The sequence below is a fragment of the Prionailurus bengalensis genome, chromosome C2 (genome assembly GCF_016509475.1).
Source record: "Prionailurus bengalensis isolate Pbe53 chromosome C2, Fcat_Pben_1.1_paternal_pri, whole genome shotgun sequence".
Classification (NCBI taxonomy): domain Eukaryota; kingdom Metazoa; phylum Chordata; class Mammalia; order Carnivora; family Felidae; genus Prionailurus; species Prionailurus bengalensis.
In genome coordinates, this window is record NC_057350.1 from 112,722,594 (window position 1) to 112,742,682 (window position 20,089).

A 20,089-nucleotide genomic window follows, 5' to 3' on the forward strand; every position below is an offset into this window, starting at 1 on the left:
CTACTTCCTTGCAGCAATCTTATTTTTTTTAACTTTTTTTTAATGTTTATTATTTGAGAGAGAGAGAGAGAGACAGAGACAGAGAGAGCAAGAAGGGGAGGGCCAGAGAGAGATGTAAACAGAGGATCTGAAGCAGGCTCCGTGTTGACAGCACACAGCCCGATGTGGGGCTCAAACTCCTGAACCGTGAGACCATGGCCGGAGCTGAAATTGGACCCTGAACCAACAGAGGTCACCCAGGCGCCCCATGCAGCAATCTTAATATGGTACAATTAGGTAGGTACTCCTTTGTCATCTGAGAGTCCATTAAATTTTTGTTTGCAAATTTATCAACACAGTTTCAAAACTAAAATTACCATAAAAGAAAGTGTAAGTTCAATTCCTCAATCCTGGACTCCAAAAGTAAAATTTGGATTACTTACAGTCTTAAAGTCATTTTGTTTAAATATTTGGTGTGGGGTCTAAAACAGAGTTTACCTTAACTATTGTGATAATTGCTAGATGCGAGGTTTCCAGACGGTTAATCAAGAATGGTGACAATGACTAAACACCACTCACTTTATTTAGAACGTTTTCTCTCTTATTAGCGCTGACACCGTTATTTCCAATGACAAAATTCTCCTCAGGGAGAGATTGCACGGATTTTATTTGTACCACTGCCTTTTATGTTTTTAAAAGGGTAAAACAGAACAGATTAAAACTGCCAAGAGCATATCCGGGGCAAGGCTGAGGAGAAGAAAAACTGGTATTCAAGTATCTAAGTTATTTCATGTGTCCAGCACTTTATGGGGAGTCGAATTTTTGCTGGTTAATACATACTGCTTCAATAATGTCTGTAGCTTATTACCTAATCAAAACTCACATGATGAATTGCCGAAATAAACTAAAATCAGGCATCAGGAAATACCAGGAAAAGAAAATAAAAGCACCTGCCACAGTTTTTCACACACACAAAGTATGCTAGACCCACTATATAACTCAGGGACACAAAGCCATAAAAGCAACTGATTAGAAAGGATTATAGGGAGTTAATATCATCCAATTCCTGGTTCTGGTGTAAATCCTTTATGGTAAAAGCAAAAGCCTGTGTGTGTGCATTTCCATCTCTACACGTGTGTGTGTGTGTGTGTGTGTGTGTGTGTGTGCGCGCGCGCGCGCAGAGAGCGGGAAGGGAGAGAGAACAAGAGGGAGAGGGCAAGTTTACAGACACACTGGAAAAGAAACACACAGAAAGACCCCGCTTCCTATAAAATACACGACGTATGTCAGTGTGATTTTGGCATTGTGTACTCCATTTTTTGTTTAGCTTCGTATCAATGAGTACTTTGCCAAGCAAAAATGTTTTAATATGTAATGACTTAGCATTTGATTTAAGAGTCCGTTCTTGAGATACCAGGGATGGCTCCCCACTATCTTAATATTAGAGAAGCACGACTGTAGCATATGGTCTTTTTCAAATTAAGGAGACACAAATGCTCATGGAAACATGTGGTGTGATGTTAACTCCCACTTAGGAGTTTTGTCACTTTGTTTTGTTTTATTTTGTTTTGTTTTAGGCTTCACACCAGCAAGGAGCCCAACACGGGGCTTGAACTCACAACCCTGAGATCGAGACCTGAGCTGAGATCAAGAGTCTGACACAACCTACTGAGCCACCTGGGCACCCTGCTCACTTGAGGTTTACCAAACAGCTATCTTTCAGGTGCCAGCACACAATATCCTTGTCCTTAAAGACAAGGAGCTAATGTATCTGGCCATACACTATGCAAAGTAATTGGAATTCTTATTTGGATTATCTAAAAAAACCTTTATGGCAACTTAAATTTTAACAAAAATGGTTAGGTGTAACAATAAGCATAGCTAATTTTTTTTAGTAAGTTTTGTGTTTTTAATATAGACTTTGATTGAAAGATATGTTCATCTTATTATTTTAGGGAATACGTATCAAAAGAGTAGCAAAAATTTGTAATGAAAAAGCCTCAAAGTTTTACCCATCGTCCCCCACAAATATTTCAGCTTTTAGAATGACACTGACTTCCCACATCATCTGCATAAACTCTTCATTTTCTGACCATGTACTACAAATTACAACTTTACAATATGACATATTGAAAACCATATTTTGATAATTTCCTAATATAAGGTTTTATATATATCAACGATGTCATTTACAGATACATTTTCCTCAATTCTCTGGCACCAAAGTTGAATTTTTAAAGCCAGAAACATCATTTTTAACTGCATGAGAAACCAATGTAAATGGATTCTAATAGATTTTGATTTTTTAAACTCTAGGTCCTCTGCCTGAAAAGTTTTAAAAACTTGGAATACTTCATGCCTACATCAACTAATCAGACTACACTGACAGTTTCAATTCTGCCATGTCCCTAAACCAGTCATTACAAAGACTATGTACATTCAGCTCCCTGGCCCACCCCTAGATCTGCCTCAACTCTTCCCTCTGTCCCAGAGGGAGCCCAAAGGCATCCTGTTCTTCCTGCACTGTAGCCTGCTTTCCAATCCCTTGGTTGGCCATGATACCCTTAAATGAGTTCTTCCTTTTTTCATTATCAAGCATGTATCAAGTGCCCACTGTTTCCTACACCCTATGTGAGGCACTGCCAACAACTAAGATGAACATCTCTGACTTCAAGAAGTTTGAGAATTTAGGAAGGAAAGTCCCTGGTCTTACTAGCATTCAAGGCTAACCCGTGATACTCAGCTTAGCCCAGGTTAACTCACTCTCCCCAGAATTGAGCCCCAGCTGCTGGTCTGGGTTCTGCTTCAAAAAAGAAAGAAAACAATCCCACCACCTCTGCTTAACCAGGACTATTGTCATCACCTGGTTACTCTGATGCCACTCACTGACATCAACCCAGATGGAGAGTTCACCCACCTTCTGGATGGTACAACCACTCTATATTTGGGTCAATTCTGACCTTTGATGCCTTCTCCCCCTTTCTGCACTGGTCTGCCACTGGGAAAATGGCTTTGACAAGGAAAGCATATGGATTCTTGGAGAATGGAAAGTCATCTAATCACTGAGATCCTATCCATTTTTAACATTTTATGGGGTTCTGATTTTCACAAACCATGCATTTCATTTTGTGGACATGCTATTGTTTTTAAAGAAACATTTACAACTCTATCAATTATAATAAAAGTCACTTATTGGAGGTGCTCTTTAATTTCTATCACTTACTGTCTACAATAATGCGATATAATAGACACTATTATGTGATTCATACACAAAGAACCCTAGAGAGGTATGCAATTTACTTAATATCACACAGTTCCTATGAGGCAGGGCTGAAATTCTAATCCTTGGAAGCCTTACTCCTAGAGTTTTCTCTAAACCACTGAACTATGCAACTTTCCTCATCAGCATACATGACATCATGATTTATGCATCATAAAAGGTATGAGTAGGTCATATGAGTAGGTATGAGAAGCAGTGTCAGAGTTCAGAGACAAGCATGAGTTTTTGCTTTGTGGTTCTTGATGCTATTGCTTATGGAAAGAGTGTATGTATTCCTGTTTCATTTGGTTTTCCCATCAGACAGACTTGGGTCTGAATCACTTTCTAGTTATAAAATCTTGGGAAAATTACATAACAACAACAATTTATTGGTTGCTTTCTACATGCTAGCCACTGTGCTAAGTGCTTGGCATACACTTTCTCATTAAATTAAATTAAATCTTCATAAAAATCCTGACCAAGAGATTATATTCTTCATATTTTAGAGTGGGTAAGACTACAACTGACAAAGTAAGTAGCCTTTCCAAGGTCCAATAGCCAAGGAGTAAACAGACTGCAGTGGAAGGAGGCTTAGGCAGAACCATCTTGATGGCACTATGCCATGAAAAGGTTAGGACTGAATTTGGGAACTAGCACTTACGGCCAGGTGTTACAACTAGTAAGGACCTGTGCTCATTGTCCACCAGTCCAGATGGTTCTCATTCTCTCCAAGGAAGGATAAAGAATACACAGGAAAGAGCAAACAGTGGAAACTGAGCAGTACCAGTCTTATGAGTTGAGTGATGGCAGAAATGCTCAGGGATCATTATGACTGGGGTTAAGAACCTTATTTTGAGAACTGGCCTAAGACTTCAAGACTAAACTTTCAGTGAGTAAGTACTTCACATCTTTTCTAAAATAAGTGTTATAAATCTCTATTCCAAAAGTACTCCAGCTAGTTTTCAAACTGAACTTCCTAAAAAGAGCATTCAGAGTTTTCATTCTTAGTTTCGCACACATTTTACTCTCAGGTCCATCCATATTGGGCCTTAAGTCCATCTTGGGCACCATTCAAGGGGAATGGATTATAGTTACACCTCCCAAAAAATCACATAAAGGGAGCCTGGGCATGGCCCCATTAAATGATGATAGATATTCAGTAAAGTCAGGGAGAATTTGGATTTTGAGGTAATAATTCTAAGTCAGGCAACCAGAAAGCATTTAAATTAACAAACATGTCAAATAATTTCACTTACATGTAATTATTATATCACAGAGAATGTGCACCCATTCACTTTTATGATATCACACATAAACAGATACCTTTAAAGATGCAAGCTGAGCAATTTTTCAACTTCGGAAATAGTGGAAGTCAATTAAAAATTTTCTGCTTAGAAAGAGAAAATGAACTGCCACATACATACACACACACACACACACACACATAGGTGTAATCTTTTCAATTTTAAGAACTTAAATTTTCAGAAAACTGCCAAATTTATAGGATCACACACTGAAATAAATGGCATGCCAGAAGTTTAATAGTCCATCCAAACAAAAATATTTTAATGATTCTTGCACTGTACTTTTGAAAATCCTAATATAAGTAAGGCAAGCCACATTACACGAGGCAGAAATAAAAAGGAAATTCGAAAGGCCACAATCAGGCTACACTGCAGAAGTGAGCTCACATTTATCAGCTGTGATCAGACACACTTGATACTGAGGAAAATCACTTTAACTCCTAGACTCCATTCTTTGCTCTGCAAACACTGGAAGGCTGAAATGTAAGGCAACTTCAGTAAATAGCATTGCCTAGAGTCAAGTGCCCTGGGTTAGAATTCAGTGATTTGTATTCTGGTCTTGGCTCCAGGCTTAAAAATTGTGAATTATCAGCCCTCTGTTCCCTTATCTGCAAAAGGGTCATCCTATTATTTATTCAATAGATTTTTCTATTCAGGTAGTTGCTAAGATCTTTATGGCACCAATACTTTATATGATGTACCTTTTCTGTACATCCTAAAAAAGAAATCACTTAGGTCTTACTGTACTGAGTTCAGCTTATGTGAAGTTATTTTGTCCATTAAACATTAAATGCAGTGAATACCACTAACTCATTATGTTCCATTCAAAATATTTTAAGTATTTTTAAAGTTTTAAAGTAATTTTATAAATGTCTACAATAATTTCACTCACTCTATCTTAATATTTAATATTTAATGATAATATTTTATTTATTATTAAATATTATAAATACTATTTTATTAAACATTATAAATAACATTTTATGTATTAATAATTTAATATTTAATATAATCTATAATACAATCTATAACATAATATATAATGATAATTAAGTACATACATTGTTTCAATTCTTGTCCTAGAAGATTATAAGAATTCTAAATAAATAGAAAAAGGAAAATGTATTTCAGAAGCTAACCTGAGAATAATGCAACCTCCCGGCTTGAGATTGTGCCTTATATTTTCAAAAACTATAAACTCATTATACATGTTAAGAATTAAAGCATTACAACTGTCCTCTTCTGTTTTTACACATGAAATCAATTACCCGATTTAATGCACCAGAAAGACTTCAAGACATTCCATTCACTTATACTTTCGAGGTCTCCAGGAAATAAAACTGGGTTATTTTCAAGTGTAAATAAAATACTTTGTTGAACGTCTTTTAGTTTTAAAAAAACAAGCATTCTAAATAGGCACTATCAAAGAGAAACCTTGCTTCATTTTGTATGGCTATTAGTAAATACTCTTTTTCATTTTTAAAACCTCAGTTACACATTCAGTTATTGAGATGAAGGAGTTCCAATGTGACAGCTAATAACCTTGATTCCAACTACAGGGCATCAATTAACAGATTGAGTCCACATTGAAAAGAAAACAAAGGACAAAAAAGAGATGAATGAAAAGTAAGGCCACTGAGGATCTCATACTAGAAGAGCTGTCTTAATATCACTTCACAGATTACTGCTTATGAATGGAGGCAGGGCAAAGAATAAAAGTTGTAAATAATGCTGAAGAGATAGGTGACTGTGCTGTTCACGCCAAGATGCTGCTGATCTCACTCTCCCTCTCCCCCTGCCCCCCCCCCATCCAGGTTATTTACACCCATATGGAGTGATTTTTTTTTCCCAAAAATTAGGGGCGGGAAATGATTCCCCTTTAAAAAACTGAAAATCAAGCCCTAAAAGAAGAGGAAATGCTACATTTAGAATGCTAAGCAGTAATGTTTGACAAAGGACAATATTGTACCCTTGAAGTACCGCGATCTGAACACCTCTTCCCATTCCTTTTGAATTAATTATGGCTTTAGAAATTTGAGTGTAAAGAAATTAAGGAAATAGTAATTCAATATTTCTAGTTTTAAACATTAACAGAAGTAAACAAAATACAGGCATTTGGAAACAAATAACTTGTACTTTATTTTTTACTGTTTTAACTGTTTTAACTCTCAAGATTTCTCTTACTGAATACACAATGTAGACTGTGAAAGAGAAAAGAGTGCTTCATAGATTCCAATTCAAAGAATGGAAGAAACATTTTTTAATCTATTCAATGCCAAGTTTAATATAAATAAAATAGATTAGAAATGCTATCATACCAAATTCCCAAAAGAGGCATTTTAATACGTAGTTACCCAACCAAAGACTCATATTCTGGCTCTATCATCAAGCACAGAGTTCCCCAAGGATATTCTTTAGCTATTTAGTCTACATTAAATCCATGGCTGTAGGTTTTCAGCTTCTAGAACAGCTTCCTAGAGAAATCAGAATCTTACCTTTACATATCTTCTGCAGACGTTTCTTGGTGCTTTGAAAAGTCCTGAGGTCTATGTCAAACGGCCATTCTCTTGCTCCCAGGGTCTTAGGGGCTTGGAGAAATCCCAACACCTGCTGCTACCACTGAGTGTCGATGCTAGAAAAGCTTCAGGGTTTTGACAGCAGGATCACTGAGCCACAGCCAAAGCTTGGGAAGCCTTAACAACTGAAAGCAAGTGTAGAGGGCAATGTGGTACCCAGCACGGGCTCAATTGTAGCAGCAGGGGAAGGAATACTCCCGCCCTCACAAGGGTATAGAGGCAGCCATCAGGGAACCCAGGCTCTGTCAATGGACAGGGCGGAGGAAGTGGAGACATGACCACACAGCACAAGACCCTGGGGGAACAGAACAACTAGCACAGAGCTCAGGTAGCGCTTGAAAAGAATCACCAAAATTCCCCGACAGAACACAAGAAGCAATGGCGAAATGCAACAAAATACATGGAGACAGGCCATTCTAGCATCCCATAAGAGAGCCAAAAACACAGTTGAGGGGGAGATATGGAGCTCTAGTCTAGAAAGAAAAGTAAGGAAGACATATTACAGTATGCCTACTGTGTTTGAGCTTAACAATCTAGTAAGTGACATAAAATTCCTAAATCCTGTCGTTCTAACATTCATATTAAGAAAACTCACAAATACAAAAAAATCACAGGCTGCTAATCCACAAGGCAGCAGAAATTAAAATGCAAAGCTGTCCATTATCAGAGGACAAAATGTAACCGAAGTTTAAACTGAACCTGATTTTAACTTGAGAAATAAAATTGCTTTTTAAATGAGAACAACAAATGCTTTATCAAATATACCACCTCCTATCCTGATGAGATGAGGAAGGCTGAAGGAGGAATTCAATGAGATGAGAGAGAAAGAATATGAAGAAAAAGAAGTGGACACGGAGTGTTCAGAAATTAAAAGAAGAAGGCAGAGAAGAAGAGGGAGGAAGAACAGAGGAGGAAGACAGGAAAGTGTGATTAATGTGCTAGGTGTTAATGCATGGTCACATAAACCACTCGCTAAGACTCTCCAGAAGCTGGACTTGATCATGTTCTGTTTTACAGAGAGCTCCTTCTAGCTTGTTAACCACTTTTCACAGCTCTTCAATGATTCACAAGCCCTCAGGAGCTCATCCAAAGGAGCCCGCTGAATATTAAATATCAAAAAGGTACAAGAGACAGACCCTAAGACAATTCTGCTTCGAGGAGCTGGATAAAATCAAGTAAGGAATGAAATATAAACGCTGACAGAACTTTAATAATTCCTAATATGTGTCAAAATAAAAATAATCAGGTTAATTTAGGAGCTATCATTTTTTCAAGACTAGAAACAAATTAACCATGGGTGCCATTTTATGCTTGTTTCAGAATTAAATAAGAAGAAAATCTGCTGCTTGATGGCAGTTACATGTATGCAATTCTTGACTTCACATATTGACTTACATATGTTTTTAAATTCAAGTTAGCCAAAATATTAATAATAATCTTTTACCTGGGTATCGAGTAGCTGAAATCATGCTGTTTTAGGAAAGGTTGATTTCCATGCCTCACCATATAGATATAGACACATAGTTAATAACACACACAATAAAAGCAGCTCTTGTTGGGCAAATTTACTTACATCCCCTACATCACTAAGGGCCCACCACTTTTATAAAATGAAATAATCCTTAGGCTACATAATACTAAGTACTGCCCAGGCAGCTAGTACTTTAAATTTGAGAGAATTGAGAATTTATGAGGGAAAAGGATGGAGAATCTGAATTTCCCCTTAAAAATATTTTTTATTGTATAAACAGTGCCTCTAAGTTTAGATGTTGGTGTGAACTAAAACTTAATATTTTAAAACACAATATTTTCAGTATGATAGCTTTGGATAAGGAAAAAGACTGAGTGAGCCATAATGGTGGAAACCAAAGGGAAGTGGACTTTAAAAAAATGTATAGTCTGACTTTGAATAAATCTAAAACATCAATTACAGTTTGTTTTTCTGACCTATGTTGTCAACCCCACTCATGAAAATCAGTTTCAACCATCTAGCCAACAATAACTAAAACAAAAAAATGTGAGCGAGTAAATGTTGCCAAATGCAAAACGGCAACATGGATTCATTTGCAAAACTCTTTAGATTACATGGTATGTCAGGATTATTTTCAGTGGAAATAGAAAAATCAGTACTAGCCATTTAAAAATATACATTCTACTGCTACTGAAGTATCTTACTAAAGTAATAAGATCAAATCACCCAAACCTGTGTTTTCCCTGCTGTTAAACATCACAAGGTGAGAAATTTTTGGCAAATGTGCTCACAATTGTATCCCTGTACCTAGTTAGCCTGGAAACACAGCAGGTGCTCAATAACGATTCATTGGCTGAATGGTGGTACCACATGTGAAAAGGCACTAATCAAAAATGTGGCAGGAGGAGGGCACTTAGGAGGACCGTGATCAAGAAAATTTCTTAATAAACAGTTATCTTCCTACATGGCTTGTCAGAGCCTTTATAATGCTACTATAAATTCCTAAACTTAACTGTCTACTTTTTTTAATTTTTAAAAAAAAAATTTTTTTTTGAACGTTTATTTATTTTTGGGACAGAGAGAGACAGAGCATGAACGGGGGAGGGGCAGAGAGAGAGGGAGACACAGAATCGGAAACAGGCTCCAGGCTCTGAGCCATCAGCCCAGAGCCTGAGGCGGGGCTGGAACTCACGGACCGCGAGATCGTGACCTGGCTGAAGTCGGACGCTTAACCGACTGCGCCACCCAGGCGCCCCTGTCTACTTTTTTTTTTAATGGAAAACCTATTAAACACAGATTAACTATTCTAGGAAAATTTGGCCTTCACCTTTGGAAAACTTCTTTCTATATCTTCCAATTGTTTAATGAAAGACATAGGTAAACTATGAATTGGCATATATTCATGTGTGTTCTAAATTATAAGATGGAAGAGAAATACATGTATTTTAAGTCATGTAGCAGTTTTTGGCAAAATGGGAAAAGAAAATTTTAGAGTGAGAACAAGTGAGATACCTCACTCAAATTATTCACTTTACTAACAGAGAAATTTACTCAAAGAAACTACCTTGTATTGGTACATGGATACATTAGCAATGTTAAAGACTAATCTTGTGCAACTATCTAATATGGCCAATATCTTACTAATTTGCTTACATAATTATCTTGAATTGAAAAGAATATTCCTGGCAAGAATTATGCATACTAAATAATTTCTTAAGTTAAAATTCTATAGTCCACTGCTGTTAAAAAAGGAAGTGCTCATTTAGAATTGAAAGGAGGAAAACTTGCTTTCACATACTAAAAAGTCATTTTTTTTTTAAGTCACTGTGGGTCAAGAGAAAAACAAGAGCAAAAATAAAATAGTGGAAATTACACTGGAAACCATGTTCCATGTACAGAGGTATCTAACAAACCTCAGGATTAGTATCTTCAAGCAGTAAAGCTGGGAACAAATAAGAACTTCATTTATGGAATGGATATAAGGTCACAGATCAGGTCACCAGTGGTAGAACTATGATTCCCCTCTAAAACAACATTCTGGTGTTCAGATTATCCGAGGCCACTTTCCAATGGGCGCCATGTCAGTCCTTGAGAGATCAGCCCTTCCCAAAAGAGATCTTTGCGAACTGGCTCCCCATTTGCCTTATTCACTCACCAGCATCCATTAGCCAACTCCATGCTTTATCTTCAATAGATAAGATACGGCTTCTTCTCGCCATGGTGCCATGAAAAGGATCCAGAAGGTTCCCCTTAAACAACATTTCCTGAGTGACTGCTGCAGCACCAAGAGTAAAGGATATGCCAGGTCAGCCACTTTTCCTTCCCAGCAGTATTAGCAGCAGCAGCAGCAGCAGAAGCAGGAGCAGACCATTTAGACCCAGCTCCTTGCAGGATGCTAGCCAAAGCACTCTTGTTTACTCTACACCTAGACAGAGTTTGCCCGTATGTTTGCACCTTTCCCAGAGTGTCAAAACAGGTGTTTTCCTGTGATCATGCTTAAAAATCTGCTCCCCAAACAAGGTGATAAATACACTGTTACTATGAAATTCTAAGTTTCTAATTCTATGGAAAACATGTTCTTAAAGGTTTACTTTATTATGAGGAAGCCTTGATGAATCCTTTTAAGAATTCATTCACCCTCCTCGCTCCTAATAAGCAAGTGAATTGCCCTAAAATTTCCTGTTAATGAAAGAAAGGATGTTACTATATAAAATAAATGCCATCGTGCAATTTTGGTCCTTTCTTTCCTAATGTTCTATCTGCCTTCCTGGCATAGAATCGCTTTTTGCAAACGCTAATGTTTTCATAATCTTTACAACCCTCCCAACAGATGGGGAAATATCGGGTCTTATGCTCTTTATTTTACAGAAGGAACAATGACTTCTCTTTGCTTCTATATTTCATTCCCATTTGGATGTTACTGATGAGTTGTTTTTCCTTCCAGTACTGTTCAACTTAACGAGTGGCTAGAATACGGCTGCACAACAGAGTCAAGCAGATAACATCATTAACAAAGCATTTACTTTACTAAACTGATTTATCCAGAGCCAAAATCCTATAGATAGAAAAATCACCTAGAGATCTTTAAAAAATTTAAATAGCTCAACCAAGGGTAAGTGTAAAACAGATGATTATTTTCTTAGTAACTAAATGCTATTTACTAAGTAAATAATACTTATAAAGTATTATCATAAAGTATAAAAGTAAAAATACTTTACTTACTAATTACTAAGTAAATGCTATTTACGTATTAAGAAAATAATCATCAATTAAAGAGTCATAAATACGAGAATACAGAAGCATTGTTCTCTGCACGGTAGAGAATACAAATTCTCAGTGGCAAAAGTGAAACCCTACATTCACAGAATCTTAGTATATGTTTCTTGTCATATTACCACTTCACGTGTTCACCTCATCCTCAAAGCAATAGCAGGAACAATCACTAACACTTACTGAATGCTCCAGGAGTGCCAGGCACTGTTCTTAGTGCTTTACAAGAGTTATCCCATTTAACCTTCTGAACCACTACAGATCAGATGTAATCACCACCCCATTTTGCAAATGAGGAAAGGGAGGCTCAGCCAGGTGCCATCACATGTTTGAAGTCACAGAGCTCATGACTGACTTGAACCCAGGGTCGCCCAGTTCCAGAAGTGGGGCCCTTAAACAGTTTGCTAAAATCCAACATTCACTTTTGTTTTCACAGTTTTCTGTACTGCAAATGTACCTTTAATACGATAGACACTAGAACATGTTCACATAAAATTATGATTTGATAATAGTTAACATGCATGATGGTAGATATTATGGGCCATGACAATTCCATTAAGTCCTTGACCTGTATTATTAGGTTCACAACACCCCAAAGAGGCAGATATGCTCCCATTTAGCAGGGTACTCTGGAAGATTTAGGGGCGTAGAGTGCTAAGGAAGTTGCCAAACTCATATGACTACTATGGAACAAATGTCAACTCTGGATCCAGGGAAGGCAGCTCCCGAAGTTGTGGTTTCCCCCTTATACCTACCCTCCACTGCCTCTCAAAAGCTGATGTCATGTTATCCTTAAAGAAAGGGAGTAAGAAACGTCAGGGCTGGCCAGAACCCTGGTGGGAGGACGTTTGGCTATTTCTGTCTCTTCTGAAAAACTTAATAATGCATCAAGTACGTCAGCTCATATGATACACAAGTCCACATTCACTTCTCTTAATGGTGTTTACTAACTTAAGGAATTAAATGCAACCTGCGATTCTCACATTTTAATAAAAGTCAAGGACAGGGGCACTTGAGTAGCTCAGTTAGTCGGGTGTCCAACTTCAGCTCAGGTCATGATCTCACAGTTCATGAGTTCGAGCCCCGGGTCAGGCTCTGGGCTGACAGCTCAGAGCCTGGAGCCTGCTTAAGATTCTGTGTCTCCCTTTCTCTCTGCCCCTCTCCCACTTTCTTTCTCTCTCTCTCTCATTCTCTCTCTCTCTCTCTCTCTCTCTCTGTCAAAAATGAACATCTAATTTTTTTTTTTTAAAAAAAGGAGAGGACAAATTCAGTTGTCACATATTTTCCCAAGTATATCTTATCTTCAGAAGCACTAACAGGGCAGTAACAGTATCATCATCACAGTACTGGTCATCGTGTTTGGGGGATTACCATTGCTGGCAGCCATACTTCTATTTTATTCGCATCATTTAATTATACATTTAATTGTATGCAGGACCAAGACAATAATTGTGAGATCAGAGGAAGCTGCAGAAATCTGAGGATCATCCCTTGAGATATGGGCTGAACCAACCTTGGACCAAGGTACTTCCTTGAATATTCAGCAGCTGAAATGACCGTCTTTGAATGAGCTCTTGAGGACACAAAGCCATCTGGGTAATCGCAGACAGCTCAAATCGAGCACCTACAGTTGCAAATATAAGACTGCGAAACCAATGGAGAATATGGAAACCAATCTCTCTCTTTAATTTGGCAGCAGGCCCAACCCTCTGGACAAAGTTTGGCTAGCTTCAGCTTTTTCGGCTTTAACCTAATATAAATTAGCACAAGAAACTATGAAAACTTCAGAGAGAAAATACAGTTATGGTGAAGTCATATACCCTCTGTCAGAATTTAGCCATAAGCTGTAAGAAATACAGCCATTTGGTGGCATTTAGCAAGAAGAAATTTAGGTGCCCATGTGGCACAGCCTGAGGTGATGCATTAGAGTCTATTTACTCTCAATTATTTTTGAAATCAAAAGTTTCCAAAGAAGGAAGGTAACAATTCTTTACCCAATTTCTAGACAATTATCTTCTCGGCAGAGTTCCTTGAGTGGTGGCATTATACACTGTACCCACATAAGCTTGATTCACTCTTTGGCTGACAACAAGATTTAAATTTATCTGTCTTCAATGTTAACACTAAATTAACACAAAAGTTATTCAAAAATTCTAAAAAAAAAAAACAACAACACATTCTGACATCTTTTGGATGAGGAAAACAAAGTAACCTCATAGGCTTTTACATAAGACAGATCATAACAAATGATTTCTATGACCTTGGCACTACTAAGTGATAGACTAGGAAGATCATGACTCATTTATGCAGTCATCCAGATATCTATATATCTTCCAAATATCTATATATCTCTATCTAAAAATATATATTCAAATATCTATATATAGATATTTCTAGATATCTAGATATAGAAAAAATACAGATATATATCTACATATAGATATACAGATATGTAATATTAAATATTTAGATATTTAATAGATTAGATATTTAATATTACATATCTGTATATCTCTATCTCTAGATACATAGATACAGATATATAGATATTGAATATATATATTTTTCTGACTGTTCAAGTTATCTACTGCAGCAACAATTATTATTTCTTGCTGATGTTAATGACAGTGCAATTAAAAACAGAGAAATATAAGTTTGGGTCATTTTAAGACTTTAGAAAGATATCAAACAACAGAAGTCATATCTGTAGATGAATACATTAGCAGCTTTTTATTCATCAGCTTTTACTAGGTATACTCTCTTTTATTTAATTCCTTGAATTTGGCTTTATCTGGAAAGAAAGGGATTGATAAGCACCAACTCTAGGCCACACTTTGATCAAAACAGGTAAGGCTGCAGTGAGCTCCCCAGGTTGTCCTGAAAGTAAACAACGCACTATTACCAATTCTTAACTAACACTAAGTCAGCCAAATATAAAATGGTGACCTAAAAGTGAAAAGCTCTAATTGTGCATTACAAACCCCTGAGTCATTCTGTCCTCACAACTTTATGCTTTAAATAAACCTAAATGCTAGCTAAAGAAAATCTACAAGCAACTCAGTGTGACTTAGTGTTTCCAAACCAGGAAAAGGAAGGACTTTCAGTGTTCGAGATAACATTTGTTTCCTTTACTCTGGAAAATAAACATTTCCTATGCAGGTTATGCCCAGGGACTCTGTGTGTGTGTGTGTGTGTGTGTGTGTGTGTGTGTGTGTGTGTGTGTAAAGACAGAAAGGGAAGAGAAAGAGAGGACGAGGAGAGAGAAACAGGAAGATTTTTTAATAGTATTTGGTGTTCAGACAATATCAAATTTTGTCCTGGAGTTAGAATTTATCTCAGCAAGTTATGTGCACATGAGCTATGAAAGAACTGGAATTTGTCATAAAATCAACAGGAAATGCTTTCCTGATTATATATCACATTTCTATTAATTCAATAATACAGGATGACATATTACATATAGTTACATAAAATAACAGAAGTCTTGGGTCTCTAAATTTGATTAATTTATCTTTATTTCAATATACATTAAGCCATTTTCTACAGTTCAATAATACTACTGTATCTTTCCTAATAGAAGAACAAGCAGATTTTGTCCTGATATCGTGCTTATATAACACTAGAGAGATCTACTTTAATACATTTATGCAGTTCATTGTTTACTGGAGTTAGTAAGCAATAGCCAAGAGAAATAATTCATTTACATTTGTCAAGTATGGATACATATGTAACCTATCAAATAACAGCTTAAGTTGTCAAGGGCATGAGTAAGAGCCTCTCCTGCACCGGTCCAACTTCTCATGTGTTAGCTGGAAATGCATCATACAAGCCTGTGTTCCATGCCTTGGGGACAAGATTATAAATTAAAAGAACAAAACGCCACCTCCGTGTTAGGTATATGAGTATGTCTACTAGTTTGGTTAATCCTCATTGCACAACTTTAAGGCAGGCATATTATTGTTCCCATCTGACAGATGAGAACACTCAGAGCAGTTGGAAAATGTGCCCAGCCAAATCTGTTCCACAAATGCCCCTGCTACCTGGGTAGAAACTAGGACTAATGGGATTACACACACACACACACACACACACACACACACACACACACACACACAAACTTGTGAAGTTTACTTTCTTGTTTTCTGTTATAAGGATTGTTATATATTTTTTAAGATACATAGGGAGTTGCAATTTATATTTTTTGAGGATTTCCAGAAATAATTCTTAAAATACTCGGGAGACTGCTACTCCTTCAGTAGTCAGATAAGGAAATGTGTAAGTGAGAATTATGTCAAGCCAAATAGCACACGTATTTTAAAATGTCCAGGATGCTTTCATTTTACCCAACCCCTGAAAAGAGTAGGACATTAAGTGTGTTTTCAAAGAAATACATTTTCTTTATGCGCATTTGGCACTGCTGGCTGACCTCAGCCACGTCAAATAGGCTAAGAAGTAAACATCATTCTTTTACTACTTTTACAGGGTTCTCTCAGTTACCAACAGAGAATGGTCCCCGTTTTTATTTTTATTTGTTCATATAAACTTTATATTGCATGATGAAATGTGACCAGTATTTTTCCTTTTTTAGGCTCCGTTTCACTCCTAAATTAGCTCCTATCTGTCTCTTAGCACTAGCACTTCCAGTTCTGCATTCCTGTTTAAAATATTTCTTCCCCCTCTCTCCACCTTTTTTTTTCCCTTCCAGAAATGACTAATCTTCCTGTTATTCTACTCTGTCAGTTTTTCCCCTGGTATTCTTTTCATGTTGCGTAACATTTACTTTTCAACAACTCCTTTTAGAATTTTACTACTGTACCCTTGATGCTAGCCTTCCGTTTTCAACAGATTAAAATAGTCAATATTTAGATATTAGCCCACTTTTTTGGGTCGGCTTTTGTGCTATACAGATTAAGCTATCTCCTCACGCCAAAAATGCAACTCTTCTTTCAATCGACATAATATAAATGCCCATTTGTTGATCTTCAAAGCTAAATTCAGTCTAATCCTCAGTTACCAGACATCACAATTAAAGGGCTTAGCTTTTTGTCTCCTTGCAAATTTCCTGATAAGTGCTAGCAAAGCAAACGTAATGCCACTTCTCTTAAAATTCTCTTGCTTCCCAGCACTTCTCCATAACATCATAAAACATGTTACCATAGACTTATAAGCAGAATGTAAAGTTTTCCCAGCTACTGATTCTCAACTGCAAAAAGTTATTTTAATTACATGCCCAGAACTTGACTTCTACCCTAATTTTAAACAATCATAACAACTATATAGCTATATACTATCTGAACAGGAGTAGAGTTTTTATCTCAGAGAAAGCCTCTGAGAAGCGTTTTAAAATTACAATGAGTATTTAAGTAATATACCCAAAGTTTATAAGCTAATATGGCATGCCTAACAAAATATTAATCATAACCTCAGATTTACATAATCCACTTTTTGGTGAATCCAATATTATATGACCTCATAGTCATAGGATCCCATAGAGAGAGCAGTACCTTACTACTCCTGTTTACACTGGCTATTCACACAAGAAAATGTTCACAAGGGTCTTAAGAATTGTACATTCTCTAAAACCCAAAAACATCTTTAAAAAATCTGACAAAACAGACTTTAATTACAGGAGATAAATACATCCCTAAAATGTCACCTTCACTTTCTGGAAATAAAAGTCAAAGTTCAAGTACATTTGCTTAAGTTAAAATAGCAGAAGAGCTTCCCATTTACTTTCAGGTTTTTTTTTTTGGGAGGGGGGGAATCCCCATCATTCCCTCTTCTTACTTTTTCAAATAACAAAAATTAAAATTTCCTGGCTTGTCGCATACAATGCCCTATATGGAGACATGTCATTTTTCTTTGGGTCAGCACCAACAACTTAACTTTAAACCTCTTTATTATCCCTATTTTGGACTCTACACCCAGGAACTCTAAAGTCAGTTAAAGCATTCTTGGTTCATATTTATAATATAGGACATCAAAATACTATAGTAACCAAAACCAGATTCATATACATATTTTTCTTAATCACATCACATTATACATAGAAAATAAATCCAAACTATGTAACTCTATGAAAAAGGCAGGGTTTGTGTCCATATGCCCAGTGACTCGCACAGTGCTTACCTGTCTTCCCCCCAAAAAAACATGCTCAATAAGTATCTTCTAAGTGGATAAATTCAATCATATAGAGGTATATTATGGTAAACACAAAAGGAAGGAGAAAGAGACTTCCTGTCACCACAAGGGAAGGGATATTCTCAAAATGTAATAATCAACAAAAGAGGATTAAGAGAAATAGCTCAAAGAATATCCCCAAGGGAAATTTTATCAAAATTTGTTAGAATACTTTGAATGTATCTATAACTATATTTGGGTCATGCATTAAGAAATTATATTCTGGAATAGATAAATAAAACTCATGCATTTTTCTCCACCTTTCTAATATAAACTGTATGACAAAGGTGCCAATTAGTTACTAAAAAAAGTTCTCTATAGAAAAATTACAGGTAATGAATGCAGCAGGAAGGATAGAATGAAAGGTCATCATTTGGCAATCCCTAAAAGAAATCATGAAGCTATGCAATAATGAACAATGAGATGAAACACTAATCCAACTGATCATGTAAAAATCAGCATTATATTTAAAAGAAGTTCTTTTTTTAATTTTTAAAAAAAATTTTTTTTTCCAACTTTTTATTTATTTTTGGGACAGAGAGAGACAGAGCATGAACGGGGGAGGGGCAGAGAGAGAGGGAGACACAGAATCGGAAACAGGCTCCAGGCTCCGAGCCATCAGCCCAGAGCCTGACGCGGGGCTCGAACTCACGGACCGCGAGATCGTGACCTGATTTAAAAGAAGTTCTAATCTGTCACAGACAGATGCATACTAAAGAATTTATAGGTAAACTAATAGGATGTCCAAATTTGTTTTAAAATACATCAGGGATGAAAGGTATGTGAGAGGTAAGAAACAAAACAAAATGGGCAAAATGTTGACTGATGCACATATGGATACATGCATACAAAATGCTGATTCATACATACATAGAGGTTGCTACAATATTTTCTCTAATTTTTGTATATGTTTGAAAATTGCCATAATAATTTTTAAATGCTAAACAAAACAAAACTAAAACAAAACAAAAACCACACCACAAACAGAAAGCAAAAGAGAGACAGTTACTACCTGGAAGAACAACTGAACTTCGTATTATATTTTTGAACCAAAGTCACAAAACCTACTTGACAAGCTAGACTTTGCTTCTCACCATCTGATCTGGCTGACCTAACAATTCATTTATATCTGTGAACATAAATATCTATATCTGTAACAGAAACACAACTGACTTAAACCTACTTACAAAAATCATCTATATCTGAAAATAAATTATAAACTTAAAAAACCTAAAAACATAGATACCATCGTTAAAATGCTTTCTTGTTCACCTTCATCCCCCATGTATATGTATTACCTCTTCAACCAAGTAATAAGGTCTTTATGAGCAAAGTCCGTCTTATTTCTTCAGTCAACAATGAGTGAACATGTGTTTCTAGTTGGTGTACTACATATCCAGTATTTCACTAAACGGTAAGAACACAAAGTGGTAAGTCACAAGCCATGCGCTCAAATTGAGAGAGGGAGAGAGGTACATAATTACAATTCTTGTGCCGAAGACAGACAGAGATGAATGGGGCATACCACAGACACAAGGCGACAGGACAATAACATGGCCAGGGCTGGGGTGAGGATAAGGTTATATGGGAAAAGTACACAAAACTATTTTAGGGGAGGAAAAAAATTCTAAGCCAAAAGACAGAAAGGACAAAAGACATTAGGTTGGAATAGCAAAAGAGGAAGTGTTTTGCAATAGGGCACTATCACTAATACTCACTGTTACAGGCATTGGGCCTCAATCAATAACCCAGTGGACTCAACAAAATGCTAAGTATTTAGTATGGGATCAATAAATATCTATTAGTTAAGGTACAGAGAGACAAGTTCAGGTAGTATTATTGGGAGTGCTCATATCATGGAGTGCCTGTGCATCAGGCATTTTGCTAATATACTGAGATAAATCTATTTCTCATTCAACCTCACATCAATCCCGAGGTAGGTACTATTATTATCCCTAACATAGACATCAGGACACTGGGACACGGAAGGCCTAAGTAACTTGCTCAGTCACTCAGTTAGCAAGTGGTATGCTGAGAAATGTTCTGAGTG

The 20,089-nt window shown here is 36.6% G+C and overlaps 1 protein-coding gene across 24 annotated transcripts in view; it reads right to left on the reverse strand.

Annotated features, from left to right (window-relative positions):
• The window catches only part of MBNL1 (muscleblind like splicing regulator 1), a 205,081-nt gene that overhangs the window by 104,706 nt on the left and 80,286 nt on the right, over positions 1–20,089 (reverse strand). For 6 of the 24 annotated variants that reach the window (XM_043595109.1, XM_043595102.1, XM_043595108.1 and 3 more), the window contains exon 2: positions 10,745–10,864. The exons of 17 other annotated variants lie outside the window; for them this stretch is intronic. In XM_043595109.1, the coding sequence (XP_043451044.1) occupies positions 10,745–10,750 (6 nt within the window). In that variant the 5' untranslated portion in view covers positions 10,751–10,864. Of the gene's footprint in view, positions 1–7,037; positions 7,592–10,744; positions 10,865–20,089 lie in introns of all 24 variants that reach the window. One more of the 24 variants, XM_043595103.1, reaches the window with a different exon arrangement.